The sequence below is a fragment of the Elaeis guineensis genome, chromosome 7 (genome assembly GCF_000442705.2).
Source record: "Elaeis guineensis isolate ETL-2024a chromosome 7, EG11, whole genome shotgun sequence".
Classification (NCBI taxonomy): Eukaryota; Viridiplantae; Streptophyta; class Magnoliopsida; order Arecales; family Arecaceae; genus Elaeis; species Elaeis guineensis.
This window is the reverse complement of record NC_025999.2, coordinates 102,443,678-102,457,991: the sequence shown is the minus strand read 5'-3', so window position 1 is coordinate 102,457,991 and position 14,314 is coordinate 102,443,678. Positions and strand designations below refer to the sequence as shown.

General features: G+C 42.9%; 1 protein-coding gene across 1 annotated transcript; it reads right to left on the bottom strand.

Moving 5' to 3' along the window:
• Nucleotides 1-2,198: 2,198 nt before the first annotated feature.
• On the bottom strand, nt 2,199-3,527 carry LOC105047934 (probable WRKY transcription factor 57). The gene is made up of 3 exons (XM_010927083.2): nt 3,202-3,527; nt 2,941-3,087; nt 2,199-2,762 (listed from the first exon to the last, which is right to left on the bottom strand). The coding sequence occupies exons 1-3, from the start codon at nt 3,441-3,443 to the stop codon at nt 2,519-2,521; spliced, it is 633 nt and encodes a 210-aa protein (XP_010925385.1). The 5' UTR covers nt 3,444-3,527; the 3' UTR covers nt 2,199-2,518.
• Nucleotides 3,528-14,314: the final 10,787 nt, after the last annotated feature.

Below are 14,314 nucleotides of genomic sequence, written 5' to 3'. Positions count from 1 at the left end.
CTGTCTTCTTCATCTTCAATCTTGATCACCACCATTGCAACCTGCACCCTGATACCAATCCCAGCTCTGATAACAATTGTTATGATATCACTTGCTCTGATACCACTTGTTGTGGATCCGATACCACCTGTTGCGGCAGGAAGAAAAAAGGAATAAAAATAGGAACACACAATCAAGTACGTGGAATAGTCCAGTGCTACTTCTACGGGGTATGCAAGCTTCACTATGAAAAAGAAAATAAGTACAATAGGAGATCCTCACACTCTTAACTCTTCGTACACAAATCTTTCTCAACTAGAAGCTATCCTCATAAAAACTCTCTCAAATCCTTCAAGGAGATCCTCTCACAGGCCTGTCAGCATCAAGATCCTCGACATCTCTGGACGCTTCATATGATGCAAACCGCTACATCATACCTCTACAGCTGTTCCGCCTAACGCTCTGCTAACTCTGTCTGCATTTATTCTATCGGTTGCTCACGCTCGGCGCTCGTCAAACTCCTTTGGGCTGCTGTCTAAGCTCTCTTTGCTGCACTACTTTTCTGTTGCCCATAGGGCCCTTTTAAAGGCCTAAATCCGAGCCAAATCCTGACTCTAATGCGAATTGGACTTCCTAACATCATCAAAAAACCCACCGAACCGTCAGATCACGCCCGACACCTTTCTCGACCATCCGATCGTGCAATCATGCGAAATGGTCCACAGAAAATCCTGTAGACCACGGGAAATGGGATGGAAACAGGTTCGGTCCATGGTGTACCACACGAAACGCGTAAGGAAATGCCACTTGGTCCATGCATGGGGTGTGGACTGCATGAAGACTACGCAGGCCGCTCTTGTGTGCACTCACCTGGGTCTGGTTTGTGCCCGCATGCACGCCCACCTGGGTCTGGGTTGCCCCTATGTGTGCGTCCGTGCGTGTCTGGGCCACGCTCGTGGGCCTGAGCTCCATTCTGGCCTGTGGGCTCCTTCTTTGCACGAGTTTTCTCTATTTAGGCTTGTTGTGGGTCGAATTCGAGGCGGTTTCTGCGTATAAACACAACTGGACGCCATGTCTTATGAGAACCATATGCTCCAATTAACTTATGGGGTCTAGGCTTGGGTCCCGAGGCTTACCGCTTTTACTATCACGACTGTTTTTTTTGGTAAGAGAGATCACATGACCGTTGAAATGATTTTTCTTTTTTTTTTTTTTTCGTATTGAAAGGAGGCTGAGAGAACCAGCCACCTGTGTTTATTAAGAAGAGGATATTTACAGAAAGAGAAGTTGAAATGAAATCAGTTGGGCATTTTCGTGCCTCACACACTCTTTGCGCTAGCGCACGCCAAATCTTCACTCAGCACACTCCGCTCCACGACCAAAAGGCGTCATAGACTAGCACATGACCTGTATGCAAGCCATCGAATCAACCTAACTCGAAGCCTATAATTTTTTGTTGCCCCAAATGTCACTTGGGCTCAGTCAGTTAGGTTGAGAAATACCAAATGATGGATGTAGATTACCCTCAGGTTGGTCAACTCAGAACAAAATTGAATAGGAGTCTCGGGGTGGAAGGAAATTGCGATCGAAACTGGGTCAGACGGTCAGGTTGTCTGATGCTTTAAGCCGACCCAGCGGTCGGATAAGACTTTGAATCAGGGGGGAACGTTTATCAACATTGCTCAAAAATATGTGAGCCCAAACCAAACCAAATCAGGGGTTTGGTTGGGTCAACTTCGATATAAGTAGGTTGAGGTTGCACCCTGTTTTTTTATACGCGAAATTCCTATTGCACCGTGCGCGGTGATTTGCGTGCACGGAGCACGGCCCCCCCCCCACCCATCCTCCCGCGCGTGATCCAATCATCGCGCGCGGTGCACAAAGGGTTGCTCTTTATTATACATGTCGCACAAAGCCATTTATCCACCAAAGAATACTAGTTTAGTGTAGGACTTCCGAAGTTCTAGAATTCTGTCCCGCAAAAAGGTGCTGCCATTGGAGCTAAGCCTAGTTTCGATCGCATGCATCTCTCAGATTTTATTCTTTGATAGCATCCACGCTGTGACAATCTCGTTGACACAAAAGCTGTTTGGTTTCAGACGTAGGGATTTCTCTTGTTCACACAAAGTATAAGCAATTTTCTCCTGCTTGAGCCGCATTTGCAAAGCCCACCTCCACATCAAAGGAATAAGAAACTAACCAGAAAAAATCTTTCAGGGTAAAAAGAGAACAGCAGAAAAGCTTGGAATATCCTTCAATTTCTTTTTATCATGGTGAATGGAAAAGGCCACTAAGCCTCTAGCGAAAAGATAAGAAAAAAACATAAGAATCCATGAGTAAGAAATTTTAAGCATGGATCCCAATAAGAGACAATACAATCGCCCATCGCTTGCTTCACAAACGCGCGCACTCGCACTCGTGTGGAAGTGCACTCACCCGCCGAAACAGGCGCACAGAGGGCAGGTCTGCCAAGAATTTAACCATCTCTCTGCATTACAATTGCTTGGGCTCAACAAAGCATGAAGGAAACTACTTCGAATCAGTAAGAAGAGTGAGCAGCCTGCATCCTATACACGTTTGGAACCACCAAGGGAAGCTGGGCATATGATTCCCACGCCGAGGTTTTGGCCTGATGAAGGCCAAATTCTTCGTAACGAACAGTGCTCGGGCTCGCATGGTTGTGCACCCCTTCGTACGTTGTGATCACATAGCTGGAGTCTTGTGGGTCTCTTTCCACTCTCTTCTTCACTGCACAGCCCTCATGGGAGCACCGGTAGTAGTTTCTGCAACCATTATTTAGGCCACAGTCATAATTACAAGAATAATATTAGGTACCGGTTAGAAGAACATCAGCAGAAAGGTGTCTCTGTTCTGAGATCTTAAGAAAGTGTAGGAAGATATGTGTCTTATTAGTTCTAATACTCTACTAGATATTTTCTAACTACACTTAAGACAGCTTACCTTGGATTTGGGCTGTTCTTCACGGACTTCTTCCCATACTTCCTCCACTTGAAGCCATCATCTAAGATATCGACATCAGACTTTGTTCTAAATCCAATCCTACATCCCGCATCCACTTTCATTCTCTTCATATCATTCCCGCAATTCCTGCAGTGACATAATTAATAACTACCTAGCTAGTTACTACAAATTAAGAACAAGAGGTAAACAAGGTGACTTCAATTTAACTTGAATAAATCAAATGCTACCAGCACCACATACATCACCAGTCCAGTTGTTGGCGCATTTAGGCTGCAATCACTACTAACCAGCGTATTGAGATCACCGGCGAGCAATGAGTCCTCGAACAGGGCTTCATCGGTGGCTACACCGTTGCAAACTCCGAGCATCGACTCATCGGAGACCTCGACAGGAAAGAAGTAACAGCCAGGAACTCCAGCAGGGCTATCTTCAAGGAAGAAAGAAGGGTAGGACATCTCAGTGAAGCCCAAAGGAGCCGCCATGAGCGTTTCAATCACATATTGTTTGGCCGGTGGAGCCAATAGCTATTTATGTATGCAAAGGGAAGGATCCTTCCCTCAAGGTGATGCGAAGGTTCTTCGATGGTGTCCCTTGATGCGGCCTCCAGCATCATCCTTCTTGATGGGACCCTACTCGTGATTCCATTTTTTTTTCTCGTGTCACTTTGCATGGGATGGGTCAATATATTTGCCGAACTTAAGGATGATGTTAGGCCATTTGTAGCCATTTGATCAAGAGATAAAACGACTGGATTGCTGAGGTGTCGTTCGTGAGAGAGACAATTAGAAACGTATATGATATTATGACTTGTTAGCACGTTGGACTTTTGTAGGAAGAGGAGACGCCCGAGTCATACTCCAACATCCCAACAACTTCTTGATGAAGTTTACAGCGCTGGAAGTAAGAGACTTCTTCCTTCCTTATTTTTCTCAAGCACGTGCTCAGAGTCTGCCCAAGGAATGAAATAAGTTTTATATTAAAGCATTCTTCATTTTGACTGCACGGGAAGTTTAGACCGAGTCATCAGACCGAGATGTGCGTGGATGCGACGAGAGCTTTGAATTGATAAAATATGTATGTATGTATGTATGCATGTGTTGGGATATACCGACTGACTCTTATATGTCGATATATTCTCGAAACGGTCCGACCGACGTTTGACTCTATCCACCGAACGGACGGACGACTCCGACAATGACTGCCAACAATATCCGGTCAAAGGTATGCCAGTCAAATAGGCCAATACTGTTTCCAACCAACCGAGCCGTCGAACCCATATCACCGACTCACTGTCGGAGGTGGCAACCGACATCCGACTTCCACAAGGCACCAGATCAGCCGATGGTGTTTTCGAGTCATCACCCGACGTTCCGGTAATCAAATACCGACATATAGTCGACTAGCACATCCAAACGCTATACAACTGCGATGGGCTGTTGTCCTGCCAAGGACATACTGTACGATCGTCATGGGGCGTTGTCCTGCAAAGAATATGGGTTAATTCTGATGACCTGACAACCCACGACGATTTGATAGCCCCCGACTATTTGACAACTCCCCAATTGTCTACATCATTAATGGCGGGACTATACTGCATTCTACTATAAAATGGAGTAAGACAACAGTTTTGGTAAGCTCTAAAACTCTCAAGTTCTCTCTCGCTGAGCCTTTGATTTTTTTCACTGTTGCCTAGTCTCCTCTCTGACTTAAGCATCGGAAGGTCTCCGTCGGAGGCATCTTCGGTCAGTGAGAATTTTTCTTGCAGGTGCACATCTCGGACGATCAGATGATGAGGAGATTAGCCGTAACAACGTGTATGATCTTTTTCGCTGTTCCCTTACTTTAGTTACTTACTAGATTCTATTATTCTGGCCAAGTTGCTTGCACGTTTGATTCTTAATTCGAAGAAACTAGATTCTATTTTAGTCGTGCTCTGCTCTTCCAGCATAGGCAGCATCCTCGCTCAGATGAGTGCCAGAAAGAAGCCACCTGGAAGAGACTGAACTTTATTATGTGAGAGACGTAGTTTTATGCATGCTAGAAGACAGAGCTTTAGATCAATCAACCATATCAGGATGTAGCTACTATCTAGGCTGCACAGTAGATGGTCTATTGGTAGTGTCAAATGAATGTCTCGTGAACGTACGGCGGACGCAGGAAGGAGAACAAGAGCAAAGGGATTGGTACTTCGGATGTGCAAACTCACCATCGTTTCAAGTCTTCCAACAGAACGATGCATCATTTCAGAAAGGCAGAAGAGGAAAGGCTATTCTATATATATATATATATATATATATATTATAAAAAAAATTTTTTACCTCCACCATGAGATGTTACAAGCATGATGCTCCAAGCAATCCCTGCGGCATCTTTCAAGTTGCCTGGAGGCCCATTCCACGAGCAGTTTCTACTATCGGATTGTTTGGTTTGCGTCTGAAATCATAATGGATTGGAATGATAATCGGAATAGCCATATCTCTTGAAATATTTGATTCATGATTAAAATCAAAATAAATATCTAAATTTTTAAAAAAAAAAGTCAAGATTAGGTTTTAAGAAAATTGGACTATTCTCATCTGCCCCAGATAGGTTTTAAGAAGATTGGGTCATTCTCATTTCATTCTGAAATCGAAATCAGAATGAAACTCTCTCCAATCAAATGGTTGAAATGGAAGTCATCCACTTTGATTTCCATTCCAAACCCCAATTCTCTCTAATCAAACACCCTCTATATTCATTAATAGTTATAATTGATCTTTTAAGGTGTTATATGGCATGGCATCAGTGAATTGGATCATGTTTCCATCTTTTACGCATATAACTCTGCTTTCATGATGACATGGATAGGTAAGATGTGAAATTAGATCATTTTATTACAAAAGTATCTATTAATTAACAAGAAATCTGAAATAATAATAAATAATCATATGCAAAAAAATAGGATACAATGCTTTACGTAGTTTGACTTTTGGCCTACATCAACGTACCTGTTGGGTATAAAATACCCACAGCCGGAACCCACGGTGGAACCGCCATCAGCAAGTGCAGCTCCGCCCGGACTCCTACGGGAGCCGGGCTCCACCGCCATTAGCAAGTGCAGCTCCGCCCGGACTCCTACGGGAGCCGGGCTCCACCGCCATCAGCAAGTGCAGCTCAGCCCGGACTCCTACGGGAGCCGGGCTCCACCGCCATCAGCAAGTGCAGCTCAGCCCGGACTCCTACGGGAGCCGGGCTCCACCGCCATCAGCAAGTGCAGCTCCGCCCGGACTCCTACGGGAGCCGGGCTTCACCACCGACGGCAGCTCCACCCGGACTCCTACGGGAGCCAGGCTCCACTGTCGGCATCAGCGCAGCTCCGCCCGGACTCCCACGGGAGCCGGGCTCCGCTCTCAGTATCAACGGCTGGTAAGCTCAATCCGGACTCCTATCAGAGCCGGATTTCACCCATAACTTTGTTTGCAGTGCAGCTCAGCCCGGACTCCTACGGGAGCCGGGCTCCACCGCCATCAGCAAGTGCAGCTCAGCCCGGACTCCTACGGGAGCCGGGCTCCACCGCCATCAGCAAGTGCAGCTCCGCCCGGACTCCTACGAGAGCCGGGCTTCACCGCCGACGGCAGCTCCACCCGGACTCCTACGGGAGCCAGGCTCCACTGTCGGCATCAGCGCAGCTCCGCCCGGACTCCCACGGGAGCCGGGCTCCGCTCTCAGTATCAACTGCTGGTAAGCTCAATCCGGACTCCTATCAGAGCCGGATTTCACCCTTAACTTTGTTTGCAGTGCAGCTCAGCCCGGACACCTACGGGAGCCGGGCTCCACCGCCATCAGCAAGTGCAGCTCAGCCCGGACTCCTACGGGAGTCGGGCTCCACCGCCATCAGCAAGTGCAGCTCCGCCCGGACTCCTACGGGAGCCGGGCTTCACCACCGACGGCAGCTCCACCCAGACTCCTACGGGAGCCAGGCTCCACTGTCGGCATCAGCGCAGCTCCGCCCGGACTCCCACGGGAGCCGGGCTTCGCTCTCCGTATCAACTGCTGGTAAGCTCAATTCGGACTCCTATCAGAGCCGGATTTCACCCTTAACTTTGTTTGCAGCGCAGCTCCGCCCGGACTCCTACGGGAGCCGGGCTCCACCGCCGACGGCAGTTACAGCTCCGCCCGGACTCCTATGGGAGCCAGGCTCCACTGTCGATATCAACTGCTGCTCCGCCAGGACTCCTGCGGGAGCCGGGCTCCGTTCACGACCCCTACCGCCCGGAGGGCCTCACCCGGACCTCAACAGAAATCGGGCTCTGGCCGTTACCGAGCTTCAATCGACAGATCCACGCCCCCTGACAGGCCCCCAAAAACGGCCACGACCCTGCTCCACTTCCTGTGGCGGACTCCGTGCAGTACCATCATTCCCTGACAAGCCGCAGTGGCCATAGCCGTCCTGCTCCACTTCCTGTGGCGGACTCCACACAGCTCCACTATCCCCTGGCAGGCCACAGTGACGGCCACGAACCTGCTCCACCTCCTGCGACGGATACCATGCGATTCTCCTGACGACGGACGCTGCTCCACCCCTCATAACAGATTCCACGTGGTGGGTCGAGGTGATGCCCACGTATCTGCTCCATTATATTTCGCAATCAATTCCCCTGACCATGGACGGCCCACTACCAGGCGGTTACAAACGTCGCCATCAGTCCGTTGCCTCCCCCGCCTATAAAAGGGGGACCCAGATACGTTATTCCTTAAGCTCTTTTGCCTTATCTCAAAACTCTGCTAAACTCTCCGTTCGAGCACTCCATTCTTGTTGAGGCAGAGAACTGACTTGAGCGTCGGAGGGTCTTGCCGGAGCAACCCCACCTCCAGTTTAGACTTCCCTTGCAGGTCCCGGTGGCGACCGCGGCTTCCTCAACTCCAGCTTCTCCGGCGCAGGCGGATTTTTGCACCAACAGTACCGATGAAGATAGAGAGAGATTTTACTATATCAAAAAAGATAAAGTATAAAGAGTATGCAGTGGATTAAATAACAAAAGATGGTCCTTCAAACAATTAGAGACATGATTACAATATATATATGATGAACCCTTAAATTAAATCACTAGAAGTATATAATTTTATTTAATTGCTCTTTATTTATTAAGAATTCGATGCTTTCCAATCTATTTTGCATGTGATTGGGAGTTTCGATTCATAAGATTCAAATTGGACTCAAATCAGATCAGATTTGAGTGAACTAAGCAACCAGCTCTTATTTCAGTGTAAACGCGACTTATTCATGAAGGGATCAGATGTAAGCTTAAAATTCAAGGATCCAGATTAAAAGATAATCCTTCACATAGAACCAAGTATAAACACAACTTAAATCTCAAGGCTCAGATTAAAAGATCATTCTTCATGAAGATCCAGTGTGAACGTAACTTATTGATCAATGGAAGAAAAGCAATATGAAAATCTAAGGATCCTTATTCAGGCTCCCACATCTCTTCTCATAAAATCTTAGAGTCTCTAATGCCTAAACCCCTCTTAAATCAACCAACTCCCATCTTAAAAAAAAAAAGATGTGCGGTCCCATCCCAATTCTCCATGCCATCCTTTCTTTATTACACACCACAACATCTTTCTTTTATTCCTTACGTGCCAAATCTCCCACATTTTTATGCACCATGATTTTGATATGTTGCCACAAACCCTAACATACGCCTCTACTCCCTATAGCCTTAGGTTCCACGCCACAGCTCTTCTTCACGCCAACTCTATCTTTTCAGATTTTTAGTTGGCCATAGGTCCAATCTTTTTTTCTCAAACTCTACCATCCCAAACCTCATCAATTTTCTACAAATCATAAAAATCCCACACCCAAAAGCCTCCAAAAAGTCCTCCGAACCTTTCTTTCTTTCCAACCCTACAAACTGCAACCTAGAAATTCCAGCAACCCTCTTTCACCTTCCAACCTCTTCCAAACTCACTTTTCTCATCCTATTCTCCATCAAATCTCTTTGTCTTACTGCTGAAGGTCTTTTCTAAGTCTCAAAAGATGAATCTCCAGAGTTCAGGATGCAGATTGTGGTGAAGAATATTTTCATGATCGGTTTATCGTCAACTCTCAGAAAATCTCTGTAATCTATTTAGACAGTGTTTTTTTACTTTCAATCTTTTATGTTTTCTTCTTGTTATGCAATAAAAAGTTACTTTTCATGCTTCATATCTTTATGTCTTTATTTTACTTTGCATAAGATCTTAATCTAGAATAGTTTATGACCCTTAGGATGAACCGTGATCTATAAGTATGATTCGTTCTCTTGGGATAGATTATCTTTAGATAAGATTTCTTTTATTTTGCATCTAAGCAATTTTGACTAGCCTATACCTTTAAGAGACGGGCCATGATCTACGAGGTACGGACCGTGCTCTTTAAGATAGGTTATATCTTTATTGTTTAGATATCAAAGTAAAGGCATGTTAAGAAGGGTACCAACTATCTAAAAAGAAAATAGTTGAAATCCTAAGAATCCATCCTCATACTTGATACCAATCTTAATTAGTCTTTATTTATTTACTCTTTCATTTAGTTACTAATTTTTAATTAATCTTTATCCGGATTTTAACTTAAATCCAAACAACTCAACCGTAACTAACGCGATCCCTGTGGATACAAACCTGACTTACACTATCTATATAGTAGTAAGTTAGTGATTTATTTTTGATACATACGACAGCGATTAATATATATGTAGTCATTAAATCCTAAAATAAAGAAAAAAATAAAAATATCCAAATGAGTCAACTAAAGTCCAAAATGGGTCAGATTTGTATTACGGGTCATATCAAATTCAAGCCACACTGAATAAATTCCATCTTGGCTTGAATTCCATCATGCTGTAATATAAAATAGTGAACTCCTCTCCATCTCCTCCAATAATGCCCCTAAGGACCTAGCTTAGCATCTCAAAATAAAAATCAAGTCCAAGCAGTGCTTGAACTTGAGAGTGGTAAGTTACTTGGTCATTGTATCTGATGAATTATCTGCCATAGAAATCTTCTTCAGTGCAATAATCTCTTATGATACAATATCCCGAATGAAATGATATCTAACATTAACATGCTTAATCATCTTATAATACATCTAATTTTTAGTCAATGTATGATACTTTGACTGTCATAGTAAACAATAGTCACATCTTAATATAAGCCAAGATTATCAAAATATCTTGCAACCAAATAGCCTCCTTACTACCTTTACTGCTACTATATACATTCTACCTCTATAGTAAACAGACTATAAAGTCGCTTTCCAATTGATAGCACAATCTCAAAAAATGAAGATATAGTCTGTTAGAGACCTCCTCATATCCCAATCATCTACACAAGTAGAGTCCACATAACCAATGACACTGCTATAAATGCCTAAACCCTGATTATATACCAAATCAATATCCATAGTATCTCTCAAGTAGCATAAGATCCATTTCACAGCCTGTCAATAGATCTTTTATAGAAGCCTCATGTATCTGCTAACAACATTGATGACTTGTGAGATATCTAAACGTGTGTAAATCATGGCATATATGATAATCCCAGCTGCACTAACATATAGAACCAGTAATATGTATTCCTCCTTCTCATCTAACTGTGAAGACAAAGCAGCTGAAAGTCTAAAGTATGCTGCAAGTGGTGTACTCATTAGCTTGCAATGCTGTATGCCAAAATATTCAAGCATCTTTTGAATATAATTTTTTTATGATAAAATTAATCTATTTTGTACGTTGATCCCTATGAATCTCCATACCTAAAATTTTTTTTACTGTATCCAAGTCCTTCATCTCAAATTCACTGCTAAGCTGAGTCTTTAACTTCTTAATCTCAAATATATTTTTTACTGCAATGAGCATGCCATCAGTATAGAGCAATAAATAAATCAAAAAATAATCTGAAAGTCTTCTGTAATAAATACAACTATCATAATCACTCCCAAGAGTAACCATGCCCAAGTATAAGTACATCAAACTATTTATACTACTGCCTCGGAGATTGCTTCCAACATACAATGATTTTCTCAATAAGCAAGTATAGTGCCCCTTATCCTAAACAACAAATTACTCTGACTACTGTGTGTGAATATGTTCCTCAAGCTCACTATGTAAAAAAGTTATCTTAATATCAAGCTACTTAAGTTCTAAGTCAAATAATACAATAATGACAAGCAACACACAAATAGAGCTATGCTTCATAATAGGAAAGAAAATTTTATTAAAGTCTATATCTTCTCTTTTACTGTAGTCCTTTGCAACCATACGTACTTTAAACCTTACTGCTTTAACCTCTGAATTTTTTTTTTCTTCTTGAAGACCTATTTGCATCCAATAATTTTGGCTTGTGGTGGTTTCACAAGCCTCCATATCTGATTCTTGTGAAGAGACTCAATCTCCTGACTCATGGCGATAAATCATTATATAGACTCACTGTTAGTGATAGCCTCATAATAACTGATAGAATCCTAAATCTCGATAAACTCTACCACAGATAATGCAAAAAAAATCAAATCTGCATATCTATATCTCTGAGGGGGTCTAATCTGCCTCCTCAATCTACTAGCATCTATGATATATTATTGCTCTTATGAGGCATCTCTCTCATCAACAATCTCAAGCTCATCATCTTGAACTGACTAAACTGAAGAATCACCTTATAATGGATGAATTGAAGGTTTAATCTCAAGCTCTAATACTAGTTTGTTGCAAAATTATCTATTAATTAATATAAAATCTATAATAATAATAAATAATCACATGCAGAAAAAATAGGATAAAATAATTTATATTATTCAGCCTTTGGCCTACATCCATGGGTGAAAATAGGGAGAGATTTTACTATATCAAAAAAGATGAAGTATAATAAATAAATATATATCATATTATATATATAGAGAGAGATTAGGCTATGGTCGATCGGATCCTAGCTCCCATCTGGTCGGATCCCCCTCCATTGGATCGACGTGTATCTCAGAGTTTTTTTTTATAAGCTAATAGAAGAGTTCGAAGGGCGTTAGCTGAGCTGGCATATTAAAAAAAAACAGCATTCAATGGGATGCGATGAGATGTAAGGCCAACACGACCGTCATCGTCTCCTCCACCACCGTCTTCCGGTAACCCCCCCACCCATCTCATCTCTTCTTCTCTCTCTCCCCCCACCCATGACTGCCATCTTTCGGTACCCCACCCCACCTGTGCCTCCTCTCTTCTTCTCTCTCTCCCCACCCACGACCGCCATCTTCTAATAACCCCCCCACCTGTGCCTCCTCTCTTTTTCTCTCTCTCCCGCGATCGCCATCTCATCTCCTCTCAAGTCGAGTTTTTCATCCCGTGACCGCCATCTCCTCTCCTCCCAAATCCTCTATTAACCATTACTGAATATTTTTTATGAATTATATTCAAAAATTTATATTCTCATTGTTATTTTTTTATTATTTGTGATTATATTGAGAGAATAAATATAAACTACAAATAATCCTGGATAGAATAAACACTCCATCCACGATAAACAACAAGAGAGGAGGATAAATACTAAATCCTATAAAAATAAATACAAACTATCAAAGGATAAATATAAATTCTAAATAATAAACAAAAATTATGAATAATAAATACAAAAAAACTATGAATAAACATAAACTTTATACAGATAAATAAAAATTTTGAATAATAAATACAAACTTCGTATCGATAAACAAAAATTTTTCAGGATAAACACAAACTCAAGGTTCAAAAGTTAAGTGATCCTAGGATCCACCCATGATAAACACAATGATAGAGCAAACACAAACTCCAAATAATAAACAGAAACTACAAATAATAAACACGGAGTGACTCTGTGCAGATAAATAGAAACTGCGAATAATAAACACAAATTCTATGTCAATAAACAGAAACTTTTTAAGATGTACACAAACTCGGATTAGGCTCCAGTTGGAGTTTGTATTTATTATTTAGAGTTTGTGTTTATCCTCTGATAGTTTGTATTTATTTTCACAGAACTTAGTATTTAACATCCTCTCTTATGTTTTATCCTAGGTAGATCATTGGATCACTCAACTTTTAAATCCTGAGTTTGTGTTTATCCTGAAAAATTTTTATTTATCGACACGAAATTTATATTTATTATTCATAGTTTCTGTTTTTATGCAAAGGCCCGAATTATGATCCGACCCGAAGAGCCCGTGTTGTGATCCTAATGGAATTTGTTGTAAGGTCAGTGATGAGCTTCGGATCCGAAACCAATATTAATATGGTATTTATCTTAAAAAATTTCTATTTATCGGTACTTTATTATGCAAACTACTATCATCTATCATCATGACAGATTTCGAATAGCTTTTAGAGTTGTGCATGGGTGCCTTCATCCTTCCTGAATATTTTTTTTTGTCTCCACAGAACAGAGGACTCGTGTCCTCTTCTTCCTCCTTCATTCAGGGAACAGGTTTAATAAATGAACAAAATTTAAGCCTAAAATCAGAGAGATTGACGAATGAAGCTGGAAGGATTCATGAAGGCACCTTCAGGTGCCTCCTCTCTTCATCGCATGTAGGCACCTAGGCACCTAAATGTGAATTATAGACATCTACAATTCATGTAGGCATTTACATAAGGAGGAGGCCATCGACAGGGCGATGGAGGCCGACGATGGCATAGCCAGGCTCGATGGATGCACGAACGCCTTGCCTAGAAGTATGTAGTGCCTATATGTGAATTGTAGATGCCTATATATGAATTGTACATGTGAATTGTAGGCGTCTACAATTCACATGTAGGCATCTACATGTGGAGGAGGCCGCCGACGGTGGTGCAGCCAGGCCCGACAGACGTACGAGCGTCACACCTCGGAGCATGTAGCATCTATATGTGAATTGTAGGCGCCTTTAGATGAATTATAGGTGCCTACAATTTACATGTAGGCGCCTACATGTGGAGGAGGCCGTTAGTGGGGCGGCGAAGGCCGGCGGCAATGCAGTCAGACCTAGCGAACATGCGAGCTCCTCACTTGGGAGCATGTAGTGCTTACATGTGAATTATAGGCACCTACATACAGAGGAAGCCGTCGGTGGGCTGACAGAGGACGCCGACAGACCGACGGAGGTCGACAGCAGTGCAGCTAGATCCCACGGACATGTGAGCGCCTCCTCGCCTAAGAGCATATAGCGCCTACATATGAATTGTAGGCACCTACAATTCAATTGTAGGCATCTATAATTCAAATGTAGGAGCCTACATATTCCATGTAGGTGAGGTGCGTGCGTCTACCGGGTCTGGCTGCATCATCGCTGGCCTCCACCAACCCGCCGCCCCCGTGGGATATGCCATCTACTTTGAAT